This window comes from Rhinatrema bivittatum, chromosome 4 (assembly GCF_901001135.1).
Source record: "Rhinatrema bivittatum chromosome 4, aRhiBiv1.1, whole genome shotgun sequence".
Taxonomy (NCBI): domain Eukaryota; kingdom Metazoa; phylum Chordata; class Amphibia; order Gymnophiona; family Rhinatrematidae; genus Rhinatrema; species Rhinatrema bivittatum.
The window spans coordinates 462,226,374-462,247,617 of record NC_042618.1 but is presented as its reverse complement, the minus strand read 5'-3'; the positions used below and the strand labels follow the sequence as shown (position 1 = coordinate 462,247,617).

Here is a 21,244-nt window from a genome sequence, read left to right as displayed (position 1 = left end):
TTCACTACATTCAAACTGTACTTTGGAGAAAAGGTTACATAAAGCCTATATGCCATGTTTTTAAACACAAGTTTTTCCAAATGCACTGATGTGTGATCTTCAAGAACTGATCATTAATTAAACAAACATTACCTATTCTATTATTAATACCTTAAAGAACTCTGGATACTTTCATCCTCTACATTATTTAATATACACTGTACCCAACCTGATTATGTGCTCTATGTGTGTAAAATGTGACGTACAAGCTTCCCACACAACATTCCACCTGACAGTCTCTACACAAAATCTGAATTTGGCCTGTTTAAGCATTTACCTTGCTTTTGGACATCAGATATGCTGAATCTTCTTTACATTGCAGGGCATCATCCTTTCCTCTGTCAAAACCTTTACCAAGAGGAAATAGTTAAAGACATAGTAAATTTCCAATTACTGTTCCAAAATTAGCACATCTATTTAAGTCACAAACCAAATAATGAGAAATTACTACTTACCTGATAATTTCCTTTTCTTTAGGATAGTCAGATGAATCCAGAACAAGTGAGTTATGCTCTCCTATCAGCAGATAGAGATGGAGCAAGCTGACGTCACAGTACATATACCCCTGCAGTGACCTTAGCCGGCCAGTATTCTCTTTAAAAGCAACTGTGGATAGACTAGCAAAAAACTTGATTAAAAACAGATAACCATGTCAATACTGAGCCAAAAGGCAACAGTGAGCTCAGATAAGAACACTAGTCTAGGGACTGGAGTAAAACTTCCCAGTAATCTTTGTTAACATGTAGACGCAGAGGAGAAGCAATATGCAACCATACGGCAGCCAAGGGAGGAAAGCTAGATTCATCTGACTGTCCTAAAAAAAAAAAAAAAAAGAAATTATCAGGTAAACAGTAATTTCTCAACTCTTAGTGTCCAGTCAGATGAATCCAGAACAAGTGGTATGTACCCAAACTACTCCCGAATAGGGTGGGAGGCTTCCCGCAGTCCAGACAAAACTGCATGCACAAAGGCTGCATCCTCCAGGGCCCGAACATCAAGGCAATAATACCTGGAAAGATGTGTTAGGAGGACGTCGCAGCTTGGCAAATGACAACAGTAGACAAAAATCTAACTTCTGCCCATGACACTGCCTGAGCCCGAGTGGAATGAGCTTGAACCTAACTAGATAACGGCTTCTCAGCATCCATATCGGCAGCCATGACTACCTCCTTAATCCAGCAAGCATGAGGCTGGTTCTCCCTGCCTAGTACTGCCGTGAAGGACAAACAAGCAATCCGACTTCCGCAAAGGCTCTGAAACTTTCAAATACCTAACAATATGTCTCTTGACATCCAAGGGTCGTAACAGTTGATACTCTCCTCAGTGTCTCTCTCTATCCAGAGACAGTAAAAAGGAAGGAATAGTATGAAAGTGTACTGCTCCTGGAGTCACCTGAAGGAATGGCTCATGGCAAGACAAGGCTTGGAGTTTAGAAACCCTTCACACAGAGCAAATTGCCACCTGGAGAAATGGCTCCTATCAAGTCAAGCCCTGCAGTTCAGAAACCCTACGTGCCGAACAAACTGCCACCAGCAACACAGTTTTCAAGGTCAGCAATAAGTAGGCAGCGGACTAAATGTAGGCCCTGACAAAAATTTCAAGACCAAATTAAGAGCCAAGCCTTCATTCAAGCCATCCTGCAAAAATTCCAAAATGAGTGGAATCTTGACCAAGGACAGAAGAGCACCTTGATCCTCACACCAGGCCTCAAACACTCACCAAACTCGCACATAGGCCAAGGAAGTGGAGAACTTGTGAGCTCTTAGCAAGGTGGGCATTACTGCAGCAGAATATCCACACTTCGGCATGCATGTCCTTTCAAGGGCCGTAAAACAAAACTGAGTCGAATCTTTGTGAAGAACAGGTCTCTGCTGCAACAGGTTCCTCTGTGCCAGAAGTGGAAGATGCGAATCCACCAGAAGCTTCTGCAGATCTGCATACCATGGTCGCCTGGGCCAATCTGGAGTGACCAAAAGTACCATTCCCTGTGGCATTCGATTGTTCAAATAAATCTGCCCAACACAGGCCATGGAGGAAAGGCATACAGTAACTTGTCTTTTGGCCACTCCTGCACTAATGCCTCAATCCCCAATGACTTCGGATTTCGTCTGGAGATGCACTTCTGCCCATTGCATAAGTTGATCTATTTCCAGAGACACCTGTTGGCTCTTGGTGCCTCCCTGCCAACTGACATAAGCCAGGGTCATGGTATTATCTGAATTTATGCAGACTGATCGACCCTGCAGTCTGCCGCTGAGCTTTAAACTTGCGAACTGGACCTCCCTTGGCTTTCAGCTGATTGAAGTTCCAGAGAGACTCTTCTGCACTCCAGCGCCCTTAGCTCTTGATTGCTAGCACCTCAACCAAGGAGACTTGCATCCGTTGTCAGTACTATCCAGTTCGGTGGGGATGAGGAGACACCTTCTGTAGATGATCCATCTGCAGCCACCACTGCAATTAGGAGGAGAACTCCATTGGCAGGTGGAGCCAAATCGATTGGTCCTGAGACTGGGGATTCCGCAGAGAGAGCAGGGAGCTCTGAAGAGGACGCATATGCACCCTCGCCCACAGTACCATTTTCAGGGTCACCACCATTGAACTAAGGACCTGCAGGTACACCCACACAGCCGGGCACAGGCGGACTTGGGCTAGCAACTTCTGAATCTGAGTCTCTGGCAAACACACCTTGCCTTGCTGCGGGTCGAACCAAACTCCCCAGTATTCCAGCGACCTAGTAGGCCAAAAGGCTGCTCTTACCTAGGATAACCACCCAGCGGAGCTCTCACAACAGGAAAATCACCGTGTGAGTCATCAGGCTGCTCTCTTCAGTCGACCTGGCGTGAATCAACCAGTTGTCCAAATACGGGTGTACTAGTATTCCATCCTTTCTCAAAGCCACTGCAACTACCACAATTACCTTGGAAAAGGTTCTGGGAGTGTTGGCCAGACCAAAAGGCAGTACCCGAAACTGATAGTGGCGTCCCAATACTGAGAACCGCAGCACGTGTTGTTCCAGTTGGATAGGAAAGTGAACACCTTGGACAGATCCAGGTTGGTCAGAAATTCCCCCGACTGCACTGCCATGATCACAGCGTGCAATGTTTCCATGCAAAAATGCTTCACTCGCAGAAGACGATTGATGCCCTTGAGGTCCAGGATGGGCATCTATTTGGCACCACAAAATAAATGGAATATCGCCCTGTATTTTCTTGAGACGCAGGTACTGGGACCATAGCCCTCAGACTGAGGAGCCTTGACAATGCACACTTCACCATCTGCTTCTTCTACGGGCAATGGCAGGGAGATACCATGAACATGTCCCGAGGAATACTGCAAAACTCCAGGCATATCCTGCTCATATCATCTCCAGGACCCATTGATCCGATGGGATCTCAACCCATCTCTGATAAAAGAGAGAGAGGTGACTCAAACCTTCATTGGGAGGGTTGAGAACCTGCGCCTCTTCTGGGCTGTCGGAATCGAAAGGACTGAGGTCTACTGAAGGGGTGAGTCTTCTGAAAGGTCACTCGGTTATAGGTTGAAAGCATCTGGAACCTCTAGCACGACCTTTCATGACAAGGGAGCGCTGTGCCAGTCTCTTATCTTCTGGCAAACAAGGAACCAGAGATTTGCCCGACTTTCTGGCCATCTTCTTCAACTCGCTACCAAACAAGAGCGAGCCGTTAAAAGGCAACTAGGTGAGATTAGTCTTGGAGATCGCATCAGTTCGACCAATTTCTCAACCATAACTGACACTGGCCACCAAAATTGAAGCCACCCCTCTGGCCGAAATGTGGACCAAATCACAGCCCGCATCAGCCAAAAAGGCAGCAGCAGGTTCCACAACTGATCTGGAATGTACCTGAGAGTCATCAACCTCCTGGGAGAGTAAGCCACCAAGGAACAAGAAGCGAACTGCATGGTCACTGCCACAGCTTCACATGCATGATTAAGGATAGTCTCAATCTTTCTATCATGCGCATCCTTCAAGGCCACTCCTCCTTTGATGGGAATAGTGGTCCGCTTGGAGATTGCACACACAGGTGCATCTACCTTTGGAAAACAAAAGTACTCTCTTATCACTGGATCCAGAGGGTAAAGGCCTTCCAAAATCTGAACCCCTTTGAAATTAGCCTCTGGGGCACCTCACTCAAGATCAATCAATTCTTGAATGGCTTTCATCAAACCAAAATAGTTTCTCTCTTCAGCTCAGAAGTGGAATCCACCCCAGAAATGCCAAGCATAGTCAAGGTCTGGGAAATCAAGGCTGGCCGTTCATCTTTATGAAAGAAACTGAAAATGGCTCTATATGGTTCCAATCCAGGGGGAAATTTCGTCATCCTCAAAAGAGACAGGATTGGCATCATCACCTTCAGCCAAAAGAGTCGCTATCATTAGAGGGATACTCCGGTAAATAATAGAAGGCAAGATTCCCAACTGTGCATCTGCCATAGGAGCCTGGGCAGAGCAGAGGTAACTGCACCTGAAGAAAGGACTGTAACCCCTGAAAAAATTCTACCCATGAAAAAGTAGAAGCATACAGACCGGTAAGTACCTGGGAGTACTCACTGAGCTACCTTCCCCTGATGAGGAGCCAGTTAGCGAAGATCCAAAATCAGGTGCCCCACATGAGACATCCTTATCCAGACTCACATCCAGTTGGGAAGAACCAGGCTTAGTGAAATCAGAGGAAGACAATTTACCCATAGCCTCCAAACAGCGCTGGCATAATGCAGTGGACACTCCTGGCTGAAACGCCCAAATTTGACAAGCAGTGCAAAGAGAAAGGCACTTAGACTTCTTAGGCATAGGTGCCATTATGGCTGACAACACGCTAAGAGGTGGCTGGAAGCGTGCATCTAGCTGTGTAATTTATTTTTTTTATTTTTTTTAATTATATGCACTCAACTAGGCTCCCAAAAAGTTAAGCATCCAATATTTATGCATGCACACCTAGGCGCTCATCCAGGCAGCCAAAGGAAAGAGCACAGTGCTAGATGTGCGCTGACTTAAGCACACGGCCACTAGGCGGCTCTTAAAATGGACGCTCAGAGGATATGGCTTTACTGTGCGCCCAAAAACTGGGCCCACAAACTGGACGCACAGCAAGACACACATGCCAAACTGACAAGCCTGTAGAGGGCAGCCTAATAAAGTGCACAAAAAGCCATTGCGGCCTACCATGCAGTGTGCAGCAAAGGCTTCAGAGTGGGGCCTAGCCTAGAAAGGCTGCTCAACCCCCCACGAAATAGGATGAACGTTGGAACATCACACCAAGCACGGAGACCTGAGGGAGGAGGAAGCCCTGCAAAAAAAAAACAAAAAAACAAAAAAACAAATTAAACCCCCCCCCCCCCCCCAAAAAAAAACCTCCCACTAAGTCTCTGTACTTTCCTTTTTTTTTTTTTTTTTAAACTTACTGGAGCTCAGCCTTACCTGGCTAAGCACAGAGACGGGGTCTGGCTGCAGGGGGTGGGAGGGCATTTGCTGTCACCGCTGTGCTCGGTATCCACCACCTGCTGCCTTTTAGCTGCTCAAGCAGCTAAGCCCATGCCGGAAAACCAGCTACCGGGCCAAGGCACACCTCTGATGGACTATGGAAATCACCTCAGGAAATCTCAACTGAGGGAGGAACCATTTGGTATCACGGCAAGAGAGCAGGGCAGTAATTTTCTTCCTTAATTCTCCTTCTTAACATTGAAGCAATCCCCTGTGGGGACATGCACATCCACTATCTGCTGGAGATGGAGAATACTGGTGGGCTGAGGTCACTGCAGGGGTATATGTACTGTGACATCAGCTTGCTCCGTCTCCATCTGCTGGTAGGAATGTATAACCCACTTGTTCTGGGTTCATCTGACTGGACATTAAGAAACAGCCTTTGCTCGAAAATACAATTTAATAAAACCATCCAAAATAACTATGACATACAACGTTAGTATTCACAGTAAAGTCCAATACATGCTGAGCAAACATTCTATGGTAGGATGAGACTGGCCTACTCCCATCATCCTGGCTACTTCAAAAACCCTTGCTAGTGAAATAAACTGTTGAAAGGATATTCATCATGACATTTTCAATTAAGATAATTATCTTTATTTTAATTTAAAATTTCTGATCTGAGTTTTATAATAGCATGATCTCAAAAGCTGAGAATCTTCTCTCATTAATGCTTTGCTGGGTTAAAGACCTGACAGCATCACAAAACTGTAAGATATGGGCTGAGAGCCAATTACTTCAACAACATAAGGAATTACATACTTGCAGGGCATTACAGCACAAAACTGTGATCCTGGAAGGCCCAATTCAATTCTGCTCTCTAACACTAACTGGCGTCACTTAACTTTTCTTTGTTCAAGCCTGATTTGTAAATTCTTAGAAACAGGGACCCAGTAACAATGTGAATTATCTTTTATAATGCACCACACATGGCTGCTGTGAAAGAAGTATTACTACTATACAAACATTACAATACTGATATAAAATTAATCAGAAAAGGAGTAATGGTGGTGGTGGATATATACCAAAAATATTAATTTGCTATTCCACCTAATAGCCCATGAAAAGACCTCCTGAAAGAATACAGACTGTAAAATAGATATACAATAAAGAGAATATAAACATCCTGAAACACATAACAGCACAAGTTCAGCTTGACTTTTACATAGGAAGTTAAGCATCCAGTCAAGAAACTGCTTGAGGTAATTATCACCACACCTTTTTTCTTTAAATATATGTATATATATATATATATATATATATATATATATATATATATATATGAATGAGAGAGAGAGCTCTGTTTAGACTGCCAGCTGTGCCACCCTTGGTTTGAGCTGTTTGCCTGCTAGTCCCTCCCAACACAGCCCTTGGGAAAAACATGGGACAGGGTCAGGGGACATATAGCAGAGTTGCTTACCTGCAACAGGTGTTCTCACAGGACAGGAGGATGTTAGTCCTCGCATATGGGGAACGTCAGTGGACGGAGCCCCGACATGGAAAACTTTTCTGTCAAAGTTTCTAGAAAGCTTTGACTGACACTGGCACACTGAGTGCACTGAGCATGCTCAGCATGCCATTATCCCTGTGTCCACAGGTGTCTCCCCTCAGTCTTGTGTGTAGCAAAAAGTGTGAGGAAAAAATAAAATAATAAAACGTAGGTAGAACCAACTCCACGGGGTGGCGGGCAGGTTTCGTGAGGACTAACATCCTGTCCTGTGAGAACACCTGTTATAGGTAAGCAACTCTGCTTTCTCACAGGACAAGCAGGATAGTAGTCCTCACATATGGGTGAGTACAGAGCTGAGGATGTCCTAATATGCACCAAATGTACCCAAAGACGTGCAACAGGCACAAAAACTGGGGTGGAATTTGGTAGAGGGCATCCTGAAACCCTGAACGGGTTGGTGGAAGGATGTTGGATAGTTAAATTGAAAAGAAATTGCGAAGAACAGATTGGCCGAAGATGAAATCTGACTGCCAGCCATATCTAAGCAATAATGGGCAGCGAAGGTATGGAGAGAGCTTCAGGTTGCGGCCTTACAAATAGCAAAAGGTGGCACTGACCGAAGGTGAGCCACTGAGGTTGCCACGGCCCTAACAGAGTGTGGTTTCACAAGGTCTGGTAGTGGAATGCCTGCTTGCCAGTAACAAAGGAGATACAGTCCGCCAAGCAGGAGGAAAGGTCTGATTGCCCACTGGAACTCGCAGTTTGTCGTTTGCCAAGAAGGAAAGAGTTGGGTATAATTCCTATGGAGTGTAGTGCGGTCCAGATAGAATGCAAGTGCACTTTTACAGTCCATGGAGTGGAAAACCCTCTCGCCCTGGTGAGAGACAGGTGTTGGAAAAAAGTGGGGAGAGTATATGCTGAGTAAGGTGAGAGGCTGCGTCTACCTTAAGAAGGTCATGATGATGATTACGAAGGACCACTGGATCACGGAGGAATGCATGGGTCGGATGAGTATGTTATAAGGTGTGTAACTCACTGACCCAGTTGGCAGAAGTGATGACTACGAGGGAAAGAAGTTCCCATGCCAGAGTGGTAAATGAGAGGAATGTAAAGGCTCGAATGGGATACGTAGGAGTCTTGTAAGCACTAAATGTAGGCCCCATTCCATAACCAGTGAAAATAAAGGGGGCTTAAGTGGACTCAGAAGGGGATGAACCGTTAATCGGGCATCCCGACTCCCAAGTGGAACGCCAAATTGAAACTGAGGTGTACCCATGCGGAGGATGTCTGGGGAGCAGAATCTGAGGGAGTAAGAGAAAAGAGTGGTGTAGAAAAAAGGGGGTAATACCCTTTTGTATGCGCCATGTGGTAAATCATGCCATTTGGAATGGGAAGATTTATGTGGTGGAAGGCTGCTGTGACGCTACCAGTACCTGAGAACATCAGTGAGTCCGTGATATGAGACTGACCTTTGAGAAGTCGAACTGGTTACTGGTGTGATAGGTAGAGAAGTATGGGAAAAACATACTTATCGCGGTCAGGATCTGTGTATGAGAAACAATGAACCTCGATCTGTTGCAGCCTAATGAGAGTTTTTGGCTAAGAGAGACGTCGAAAGAGACATATATAAGAGGCCTTTGTTGTAGGACGAGCAAAGGTGTCCAAGGGAACGCATTCTGAGACATGTGTAGGGAGTAGAAACTGTCCCCCGTATGGTTCGGTTCGGACACAGAGGGCAAGGTCAGTTGACCTTAGCGCTAGAAGATTTTTCTCGCTACACATGCAGTCAGAGACCATTCGAGAAGATGGAAACATCTATGAATAAGGTCTGCTAGTGCGTTCGGCAAGTCTGTTAGATAAGTGGCCCAGGAATGCATGGAGTGTGCAAGGGCCAACAGCTAAAGTTGCGCAGCTTCCTGGCAGAGCAGCTAAGAGATTGTGCGTGATTGTGTATTGGAATACCACATTGCCACTATGCTGTTTGTCTGTAAGTACAAAGGTTTGTTGCAGAGGCAGTATTTTAAGCATAAAAGGCATAACGCATGGCTGAAAGTTCCAGGAAGTTGATGTAAAACTCTGTATGGAGCGGAATAGACACATATTGGGTTGGGACGATGTGAATTCGAACTCTTCAACCTAAGTAAATGCAACCGTGACCAGAACCATCTGAAGATTTGGTTCTAGATCGGTAATATGGATCAGGGACGAAAATGGTTGAACAGCTTAGAGCCACTGATAATTGAAAATTCCACTGAATCTGACTCATAGCCCATCTGAGCAGATGAGTAAAGTGGATAGTGAAAACACCCCGTGGCCCATCCATAAAAGCATGAGGGGCTGAGGTTATGTTGCATGCGCGCAGAGATGTGTAGGACATTTTCGGTATGACTGCACGGTTGGTGGGCAGGAAGTTCATTGTGACTGTAGTGCCCAGAACTGTTCCATATGGGATTTATAGTAGTTAAACCGCAATCCCAGGTAGTAGATTTGTAGTGAGTCATGGAGAAAACCCTTTGTTTGGATTGACTGTTAAGACAGTTATGCATGCAAGGAAAGTGTGAATGATGTTTTCCTCCGCAGAGAAAAAGCAGTCACTGCTAGTGAGTTTTGTGAAATACACAAGTTGCTGAAACTAGTGCACCTGGAAAACTTGGGAATGGAATGTTGATGACTCACTATGAAACACATAGAAAGACTAGAGGAGAGAGGCAACCCACTTACTGCGGTGAGGGAAGCATAGTGATGAGACATCATTTTACCTGTCCCTTCTGAAGAAAGTTGACATTTCTGAGGTCCAGGGTGGGTGGAAAGCATCTGCTTTCTGTTGAAAGAAAGAATAGTGAGATTAAAAACTCCCTCCCCGGAGTCACGTGATGTGGTGAACTGGGGTAGACGTGTCTAACCCGGCTCTAGGAGACAGGCCCGGAATCCCTTAAAAATCTCGGACATCCACCCTGCATTTATACTGGAACTTTTTCTGTGAGTACTGCCTATGAATATCGACAGATATATGAATAAATCGCCAGCGCCCATGCCCGCTAAACTAGCTAAAAAGGACAAGGAGAAACCCAAGTCCGCGGAGGACAAAATGGCCGCCGGCGCTGAGAAAACGCTGTCGGGTTCGGCTATAGACCCTTCAATAGCGGCGATAACAACGGCGGTTACCGAGGCATTAGCGGTCAAGCTCGATAAAATTTCGGAGCAACTTACCACCCTGCAAGGTGCTTTTGCCGAACTGCCGCCACGTATCGATGCTTTGGAGCACCGCATGTCCGCAGCGGAGGATGAGCATCTAGCAGCTGAGGGCCGATTGAGCACTTTGGAGAAAACAATTCAGCAGCAAGAAGAAAAACTAGATGAGCTTGAAAATCGCTCACGGCGCAACAACCTAAGATTTGTCGGCATACCAGAGGCAATCCTGGACGCTGATCTCGCGGGTCAAATTGTGAAGTGGCTCCCGGAGGCCTTGGGCCTATCAGACCAGCTGGGCGCCATGAAAATCGAGCGGGCTCATCGGTTGGGACCACGTCTAGAGTCGCAACAAAGACCTAGGGTGGTTATCGCACGATTTTTGGATTTTACTGACCGGCAGCTGATATTTATTTATTTATTTATTTAACAGTTTTTAATATACCGACGTTCGTATGGCACATCACGCCGGTTTACAAGTAACTCAATTAAAGGAGGAATTACAATGAACAGGGGGCCGGGGATGGGAGTAAGCCAGAAAGAGGAGGGGGGTAATGGAGACAGGAGAAGAGAGGGAAAGATAGGTAGCGTGAAATAGAGAATAAAGAGCAACCGTGAAAACAATAGAAGGAACTTATTTACAGAAGGATCTATTTACAATAGTTACATCTAAAATAATATTAATTACTTCATATGATATGGCAAGCATCGAGGAAAATGCCGTCGTTGCAGTTTCAAAACGTGCCGGTAAAAATCTTTCAGGACTTTTCTGCTCGGGTAGCTGCGAAGCGCAAGGAATTTGGCCCTTTGTGCTCTCAGCTTGCAACCAAACAAGTGCGTTTTGCTCTTCAATATCCTGCAAAGCTTCGTATTTGGAATAATGGGCAGACGAAGGCGTTTGACACGGTTTCTGAGGCACAACGCTATGTAAAAGAATCGCTGGCAATTGCTTCTACTTGAGAAAGTGTTTTGGAGACACTCGCTCTGCTACCCTGAGGCGGGGTTCAATTGCGATCCCTCATGTTTGATTAAGATTATCTTCTGTTACCATGTTTTTATCATGGCTGTTTCTTCAACAGACTTCATATCATCATGACTTACATGCTATTTTAGCAATGGCAAACTGGTATTAGTTCAATGTAACTTAACCTTTGAAGCTCAACTTGCTATGAGTCCGGGTCCTGTCACCTGATCACATGCATTGGCTCCAGCTCTCATTGCTGAGGGCTTCCACGGAGGATGGTTGTGTGTATTAAGGTTTTGTTCGTCATGGGGTGGGATGGGAGGGAGGAAGGGGAAAGAGGGATTAGACACCGGGTTGCAGGAATGAATGTTTATATTTCAGGAACTGAGGTATGTTTGAAGTTTGGATTCACCGGGGAGGATGTGATGCTATTCTCTGAATTATTGAAGTGGGGTTTACAGCTCTATACCTATACACAAGATAATGGTGCCTAAGGTTCAATATATGAGCTGGAATGTGGCGGGCTTGGGTACTGCTGTTAAGAGGGAGAAGGTGCTGGCGCATTGCCATAAATCTAAAGGGGACATTATTTTTTTGCAGGAGACCCATATGGTTGACAAGGAACATCTCAAACTGATGAATAAAAGGGGATATACACAAGTTTATTTTTCATCGGGAACGAGTAAACGTAATGGGGTGGCGATCTTAATTAAAAGCACGATTCCTTTTCAATTGGATTCTCAATGGAAGGATTCTGATGGGAGAGTAATAATGAATAAAGGTTGTTTATATGGTCATCCTATTGTACTAGCTTCCATTTATGGGCCAAACAAATATGACCACTTATTCTTTTCTACCCTAGTCTCACATATCACTGCATTTGGCGCAGCTTCTATACTTCTGGCGGGGGATTTTAACTGCCTAGCAGACCCTGTTCTTGATAAATGTTCCAATGTCCACACCTCACCAATGGGTAAGGGAAAAGGTATATCTTTTTTGTGTCATACTTTACAGTTACTGGATATATGGCGGGTATATCATCCCTCTGAAAGGGACTATACACATTATGCTCGAGCACACCCTGCAAAATCCAGAATAGATTATATTCTAGTTTCTGAAACTTTTTCCTGATGCAGAGAAAGCCGAAATTGGAAATCTGGTTATATCGGATCACTGCCCAGTCTTTTGTACCATAGGGGAGACAGCTAAGGATCCTTCCTTGTTCCAATGGCAAATGCCTGAGTGGCTGGCTACGGATTCCGCTTTTAAGGAATTTCTGGAACAAAAGTGGGCACAGTTTGAGACATTTAATGCCCAACATAAAGAAACACCTGTCCTTTTCTGGGAGACAGCTAAAGCTGTTCTGCGAGGCAACATACTTAAATATACTATCCAAAAAAAGAAAATGCAAAACAAACAAATAATGGAATTGGAAGCGAAACTTTGTTATTATAAATCCCAGTGGAACAGTATTAATAGCCAGATTTGGAAAGAATGGTTTAGGCAAACACAGGTGATGTTAAATGATATTCTACATCAAAAGGCCATCGGCTCTATGTTTGCATTCAAGCACAAACTTTTTGTGCATGGTAATAAACCCGGTAGGCTTTTGGCTCAACTGTCCAGAGCCAAAGTGGCTTCGAAATTTATCTCTTTTATCAAAAAACCTGATGGATCACGAGCTGTCTCTACCAAGGAGATTGGGCAGGTTTTCCAAAAATTTTATGAGAACCTATACACAGCTGATGAGCCAAATACTGCCAACCAGAACTCCTTTTTTAAAGACCTGCGGTTACCTACGATCTCTGAGCTACAGCGATCAGGTCTTAATAAGCCCATCACTGAATTAGAAATTGCGAAAGTAGTTTCAGATCTTAAACTCCATAAGTCCCCGGGTCCCGATGGCATGACATCGTTATTTTACAAATCATTAGGGGACAATGTTATCCCATCTTTGGCTTCCTTGTTTAACTATATGATAAAACAGGAAGTATTACCGGATACTATGAAAATTGCGGCTATTACCATCCTTCCTAAGCCGGGTAAGGATCCTGCGGACCCGGGGTCTTATCGTCCTATCTCCCTGTTAAATCAGGATGTTAAGATTTATGCAAAGATTTTGGCTAATCGGCTGAAATTCGTACTGCCAGATATCATCTCTCCAGAGCAGACGGGGTTTGTTTATGGGCGTAGGCCAGTGACCAACATTAGACGCCTACTGGTGGCTTTGGAGAGTTGTAAACGGAATGTTATCCTTGACCCCCTATTGGTTAGTTTCGACGCTGAAAAAGCGTTCGATAGGGTGGCTTGGCAATATTTATTTGACTCCTTGCGTAGCTTTGGCTTCTCTGGTTCCTTTTTATCTGCCATTCAAATATTATACCGAGATCCTAAAGCATTTATCTGTGTTAATGGCTCTACTTCTCCTATGTTTAATCTGGGAAGGGGAACTAGACAGGGCTGCCCCTTGTCTCCCCTCCTGTATATTTTATCACTAGAGCCCCTCACTCAAAAAATTAAGCAGTCTATCCTTATTCCTGGAATTAAGACGGGGTCCATAGAGCAGAAGGTAATGTTATTTGCGGATGATATGTTGATGATGCTCTCTCAGGCCCGTACTGCTCTACCGGAGTTGTTACAAATGATTCAGACCTTTGGATCCTTTTCTGGTTTGAAGCTTAATTTAACGAAATCAGAAGCAATGGATATTATGGGTTCGCTAAGATCTACTTGGGTGAATTTCCCATTAATGTGGGCTAATGATTCTATTAAATATCTGGGCATTAAAATCCACAGCGACTCTCAGCAGTGGTACTCGCATAATATCACACCCCTGTTGAAATTGTTCCAGACAAAAATTGATAGTTGGAATTCGTTGCCATTATCAATATCAGGGAGAATAGCTTTGGTCAATATGATTCTTCTACCAAAGTTGTTATACATATTACAAATGACCCCGTTTTATTTAAAGGGTAAAGATGTGAAAACGTTTTATCGCATTTTGAGTAAATTCTTTTGGAGTCCCAAACGGGCACGATTGGCGTTTTCTAAATTAATGGCACCCAAGTCGGAAGGGGGTCTGGGGGTGGCAAATTTGAGATTTTATAATATTGCTTGTCTTCTCCCAACCCTGAGGGAATGGGTGGGTTCGGGGTCAGATTCAGAGGCTTTACAGGTGGAGCGAGAAGCGTACATGCCCCATCATTTAGCCTTTTGGTTGCATTCCGTACGGGGGACGCTTCCAACGCATGTTTCTAATAGTTTAGTAGCTGAGGGCATGCGTAAGTGCTGGAAGTTCCTCAGATTACATTTACATCTCGAATGGAAAGTATCATATTGTTTACCATTGGTACATAATCCGGATCTTCCTGCTGGGATACCTAAACAAACGTTGGGAAGACTTGCAGCTAAGGGTATTGTTGATTTGCTCCCCTTTATGGATCTACAATCTAAGTCAGTTCTTACTTTTGATCAATGTTGTCATCAATTTGGACTGCTTCCTTATGACTATTTTACTTACATGCAGATACGTAGCTATATATCAGCTAACCAAAGCTGCTGTCAGCGAGAGCTCACGAATGGTTCGTTTCAAAGATATTTGCATATCAATTCTCTTAAGGTGGTTAAATTATCTATGTATTACCAACTGTTGCATGACACTGCTGCCTATACACTATATCAGTTATGTGCAAGTCGTTGGTCTGCTATTCTGCAGGAGGATATAACTGCCAAAGCACTGAAAAAGAGCACACAATTGTTAGCAAAAGTGACGGTCAGTACAGCTATGAAAGAACACCACTTTAGAATCCTCCACCAAATCATTATTAGTCCTCGGAGGGCTTTCTTGGCAGGTATTGCAGCTACGGGGTCATGCGTCAAATGCTCTCAGTCTCATGCTTCTCTGTTCCATTGTTTGTGGGAGTGTCCACGGATCCAATCTTTCTGGATACAAATCTCTCAACAATTCATTGATCAGGGGGTGTCTATAGACTTTTGGAATGGTGCCTTTTGCCTCTTGGGCGTAATGAGCAAGTCTAATACTAATGTCATACCACCCCATCTATCCACGGACACTCCATCACCTGGCTCTTCTCTCCTCTTCCACAAGAGTCGACTGATAGCTTTAAGGATAATACTACGTCATTGGATACTCTCTACTCCTCCATCACTTTTGGAGTGGATGGACGCCATGCTGGACTTATATTTACTGGAACGTAAATCAATCCTTGCCTCTTCCAAGCGAAAACAGGATTGTTTTAAAGTGCTCTGGTCTCCTTTCACTAGCCTGCTCCCTTCGAAAGGAGATTTGCAACCCCCATAGATCCCGGAACATTATAGTAGTACTTGGATACAGCTTGGTAAAGCTCATGCGCTGGTTGGGTGACCTTTCGCTGCATTCCCCTTGGTGATCTCTGACACTTGATAGTGACTACTTTATGTTTTATTTTATTTTACTTTAAGGAATACCGATGTTGTCTTTACTCTTCATTGACTGGTGTCTTTTGGGTGGGTTTGGGTGGGGTGGGGAGGGGGGGTGAGGGGGGTTGCTGAGAATATGGTATATAGGAAGGTTTGGTTGGGCTGGGGTGCCCACTACTGTTAGTAGGTTAAATTCTTTGCTTCTTTGCTTTTTTGAGTATCTTATATGCCTGATTGTCTAACTTGTGTGTATAGACTGGATGTTAGCATATTTCTATGAAGGCTTACATGTGATGGGAATGCCTCCCACTGCAATGTTTGTTTATTGTATCTTTTTGCTGGAAACCAATAAAAATAATTACACACAAAAAACTCCCTCCCCCACCCCCCGCGCTTTGTAGCGTCCGGGGGACTGTACCCTGAAACCAGGTACTAAGTGGGGTGGCCGCTCTGATATCGGGCAAGTTGAGAGACCAGGTGTCCAACTGGCGGAGCTGATGTAATCTAGATATCAGCTAGTCTCCCACGGGAGCATGAGCGGTAAAAGTCTTACCCGCATCTCTGTCTGCTGTGCAAGAAAACGTCGAGAACTGTTGCCAGGTCTCGAGGTGAGCATGCAAGTGAGGCAGTGTCTGCTGGATTTTGTGCCTAGCAGACCAGCTGGTGTATCTGGGACTTCGGATTGTAATCAGGATCCAGAAGCCAGAGTATTATCGAGAACAGAGTCCTGTTGCTGAAAACGGGAGGATGTTTTGATGCAATCCCTATTATTGGTAGAGAGGTTCTCTTTGTGTTGTGTCAATTATAGCTAGCAATAGCGATATGTGACACTAACACAGTTCTTGGAAGGTAACACGACCTAGAACCTTATGAAACCATGTGGCCTGATTTAGTGACCAGGTCTCGATGGGATTGTCGCTAAAGCAGGATTAGAGTACTTATCGCCCTTCATGGTGGATCACAGAAGGACAAATCGGTGAATCTTGATGGCTCTGTGGATTTCGAGAGGCATTGAGGACAGCCTGAAGGATGTAACGCCCAACTCAACTCTGTAATCTGGTATGGTAGCACAGCTACAGAGGAGACAGGCTAGGCTGTGGGGAACGCCTCGGGTGCAGAGGAGCATATGACTCAAACCCGCTTCACAACTGGCTCAATGTACAATGACGCCAGTGCGGAATAGGTATACCTCGGAGCTCGGCCTGGTCATTCTCCAGCACTGAGGAACTGCCACCGATGTGCGTAACAGAGGCGGTGGCAGTGGCGATATCTGTTTCGGCGCGGTCATTCTCCAGCACCAAGTAAGATAGCAGCGGTGTCCTGGATTGCATCGGTGGCGATGACTGCCACGGTGCTCAGCCTGGTCTTTCCCCAGCGCTGAGGTGGATGCCCTCGCCTTCTTGGATGGCGAGTGGTGACAGACTGTCAGCAAGCCAGCACTGCTCCTGGGACGATCTAGTGTCCTAGGATGATACGGGCTTTGGTTAAGACCCTGAAGCATGGAGCATTTTTGTTTAGTGGAGGGCATTGCGTTTAGGTGCTTAGGAAGTATTGACAGTATCGATGGCGTCGACATGGACGTCGACGCCATCGATGGAGTCAACATGGACGTCGATGGCATCAATGGAGTCAGTATGGACATCGATGGAATGGACCCAGGCCTCGATGGCATTGACCTGGCATTGATGGAATGGACCCAGGCACTGGTATTGTGCTGTGACTAGTTTTGCCACCTACATGTCATAAGAAACATACTAATCCTGTCCTGGCTTTACCCCAATACATGCATGGATTTGTAATTCTAAGTTTCTTAGGGAAATGACTAGGACAATCCATGCAATGAGGTAAAACCCTATAACAGTGGCTCTCAAGATATCCACAATGAATATGCATGAGCTAGATTTGCATGAATTGCCTCCACAGCCTGATAAGAAGCCGACCTCCATCCCAGTAAGGGGGGGATGACCACAACAGTGGAGGTGCTCTGCCTCCAGGGACAGGTTCTGAGACTAATGGGAGCGCCAGTGAGATCATTTTAAGCTGCGTTTTTTTCCCACCCATCTCCCAGAACAGATTTGGTGGTCTTGATGTTGCGTGGTTGGGTGCTGAACAGTCGCAGCATAGGGGACAGGTTTCACCAGTCCCTAAGTGTACATGGCAAGAAAACCAAGCAGGTAGTCCTGCTGCTATGTTGTGCACAGTACGTGCAATCTGAAAGCTGGTCAGGTAGTGTCTCCTGCCACTGTTGGGTGGGTGGGTGAATGTAGAGGAGCTGCCTGTCAAGTCTTCAGCTTTAACAGCCGGGATTGGCCCCAATATTCCTGCTGCATCCTGAATAAGTGAGTCCTGCACCTCCGATGCCCTAATATTGCATTAGCATGATACATAATGAGCGCCTTTATGAACTACTACTCAGGTGAGGGCATGATCACCCTTTAGGGATTGCATAATGTTTAGGGTTAATTAGTAGTTGAATTTATAACGTGCACATGGATGCGCGCGCTATAAAAATTGGGGCCAGCACGTGCAAGGGGGTAGAGATCTGCAAGTACGCGCGGCGACGCATCGGGGCCTTCCCCAGTTCCCTCCCAGTCCGCTCCAATTAAGGAGAGGACTGGGAGGGAACTTCCCAACCCCCTAGCCTAACCTCCCTTCCCCTATCCTGCCCTCCCCCTATCCTAAATACCCCCAAACACCTCTAGACCCAGACCGCCCCTTTGGTTAGCCCCGGGACTTACACACATCCCGGGGGTTTACACGTGTGGCCGGGCCAATTTTCAAAGGGCCCACTCCAACCTCGCACCTCCTCCAGACCGGTGAGACATGCATACAGAGACAATCTTCAGGCCCCACCAATCAAAACATCATTAAGCAAAAGAGCTTTCTCCACTGCAAAAAATAAGGCGAGAGCATTGGAATTCTCTTCCACCAGACCTCAAGCTAATACAATGCCCAATCACCTTTAAAAAAAAGACTCAAGACCTGGTTGTTCAACCAAGCCTTCTCCTAACTCAATATCATATTAGATTTCACACCAGGGTTCTTAGCCTTTGGTAACCCTTTAAGAGAATCTCTCGCCTTATTTTTTGCCCGATGTAGTGAAATCTTGATTCCTTTGTCCTACTATTAATTTCTGATTCCTATCTTATTTACGATGTTAAACCCATTTTGTTGTATCCAAGTTCGATGAACCTGTTTATTGTAAGACATTCTCATGTCACGGTTATTGTTGTAATGTAAACCGACTTGATTGGTAACTGTTACCGGAATATCGGTATATAAAAGTGCTAAATAAATAAATAAATGCGTAAACCCAGAGGTTTTACGTGCGTATGTTTTTAAAATCTAGCCCTTAGTGGATCAAGTACTTATACTGTAAGCCCTCTGGGGACAATTCATATTGTATCTGAATTAACTTCCCTTGACCTACCAACAAAACATTAAACAAACCTGGAAGTTCAATGATCCCAAAAAGTGTAGGAGCCAAAGATGTATCCTTGTTTGACCTTGCTGTGTATGTCGAAAATCTCTGAAGTTGAGTCATTGAATTGGATATCTTTCACATTATAGAAGGAATCAATCAAGCAGAGAAGCCTGGGAGGAAAACCTATTTTTTCCATTAATTGGAACAGAACCTCTCTGCTCAAAAAGTTATAGTTAAAGATCAAATAATTTACTACCATTATCAAAGTATTTCACCTTCTATGGTAAATTTGTGAGCCTTAGCTGCAAGGAGATATTATATCTCCTCTATCCAAGTTTAATATTTAGGTTGGTTTTTTCCTTACAAACTCAGAAATATGATAATCAAAACATTTATTTAAAAGTATGTTACCCATCTTTGTGAGATAAACCAGTGTGTTTCTATTGATAAACACTGCACTTGCTTTATGAATATTAAGGTGAAATCTATTGGCATTTGTCCAGTCTTATAAATTACTGAATTCAGATGGCAACTAGTCAGTAAATCAAAGTGTTCTTTCTGAACACCATAGTACTATTTTATCTCCATACACAAATATATTCACTCTGAGGGAGACAAACTAACTAAGGCCCCAGTCTCCCATGATTCTATAGAAGCAGAAGCACTGTAAAATCCAGTCCTTCCTACAGAATTGTTGCGGCAAACAAGGGGCTGAGCGGAAATCGGTGAGACAAAGGAACAGCATGTTTTAACTCCCTCTTTTCTCTGCTTCTCATGCCGTCTCACTCCCCTTCCCCAACCCCTGTAGTTAGGCAGTAAAAGGCGAACAGCAGTGGCAGCACATTGGGCCCTGTCTTCTTTCGCTGTTGCCAGGGGCCCAAATAGTTGTTTTGAACCATGAATCTGCATTTCCTTGCAGTTCAACGCAGCAGAGGAAGCCGACAGACCAATGTGTTCAAATACACTACAGCTACCAGCTCACCTTAGGTAAATGCATGATGGCTGTGTCCCATTAAACCATGTCTATCTATATGTTTTGTGATTTTGTTCCTTAAAATAGGTTCTACCATTTTTGCTGGCACTGAAGTCAGGCTCACTGGTCTACAGTTTCCCAGATCTCCCTGGAGCCTTTTTTTTTAAATAATGGGGTTACATTGACACCTTTCCAGTCTTCAGATACAATGGACAATTTTAATGATATGTTACAAATTACTAGTAATAGATCTGAAATTTCATTTTTTAGTTCTTTCAAAGCCCTGGGGTATAAACCATCAATATTCCCCCCTAACCTGCTGCGTATTATCTGACCTCACAATTACTGGATGTATCTGTTCTAAAAGGTCCAAAATCTCTTCCAATTTCAAATTAGATTTGATTTTAGCGCCTACAGTAATGACTGACTAACTCCATATCTAATGTATGTCCTTTCGGATGAGTTGGATCACCAACTGTGCTAAACCAACTGCTGCTATAGCATCCAACAATTCCCTAACTTGACCTAAGAGGTATAGTCAATATGGACAATGAAGTCACAGGCTATCGAAAGATAGTCATAATACATAGAAAGTGAGGAAACAAATTCTGAAACTTTGTTTATAAATATTCCACCTTGACCTGGGGGGAGATATATCAATCCGATTGCCCATCCACCCAATGTAACTACTAAGCTCTTACTCTCCCTGCCCAAACAGTGTGGAGTGCGTTATACAGATTATGAGCTTTGATAAATAAAAACGAGCCCCCCCACCCCCGACCTATATGCACATGCTCAAAATATGCATAGCCTGGTGGTCAAAGTTGGTTCAATAGCATGACAGCATGAGAATGCCATGACTCAGAAAAATGTCCAGTTTTAAATCAAGTATTAGACTAAACAATATATCAATCTTATTTCCAATAGAACGTGCATTAATATAAGCAACTATATGTGGGGATGTTAGACTTTTTAGGCTCATTTACATAACTCACCAGTACCAAATTCATTAACACAGCAATTCTTGGGTGTAACCACTTTAAATCTAAACGTGGATAAATACCATACATTCCCATCCCACTAACCATTGGTATATACAGTAGCTTGGAAAAGTATTCGACCCTTGAAAAAGTCAGCAGATCTGTGTGGATTACAAATGACACTTATACAGGTTGGAACAGTATGTTTATTGCAAACCTGTATGAACTTAAAGTACATTTTCATGTCACAATTCATTAGTCTGAATTTTTTGTAAAATTAAATTAAAAAATGAAAAATGTTGCTTGT

At 44.3% G+C, this 21,244-nt stretch overlaps 1 protein-coding gene across 1 annotated transcript in view; it reads right to left on the bottom strand.

Moving 5' to 3' along the window:
* Positions 1-21,244, bottom strand: part of OSBPL8 (oxysterol binding protein like 8) — a 370,739-nt gene that overhangs the window by 219,476 nt on the left and 130,019 nt on the right. The window contains exon 4 of the mRNA XM_029597145.1: positions 317-387. Coding sequence (XP_029453005.1) covers positions 317-387 — 71 coding nt within the window. The remainder of the gene's footprint in view (positions 1-316; positions 388-21,244) is intronic.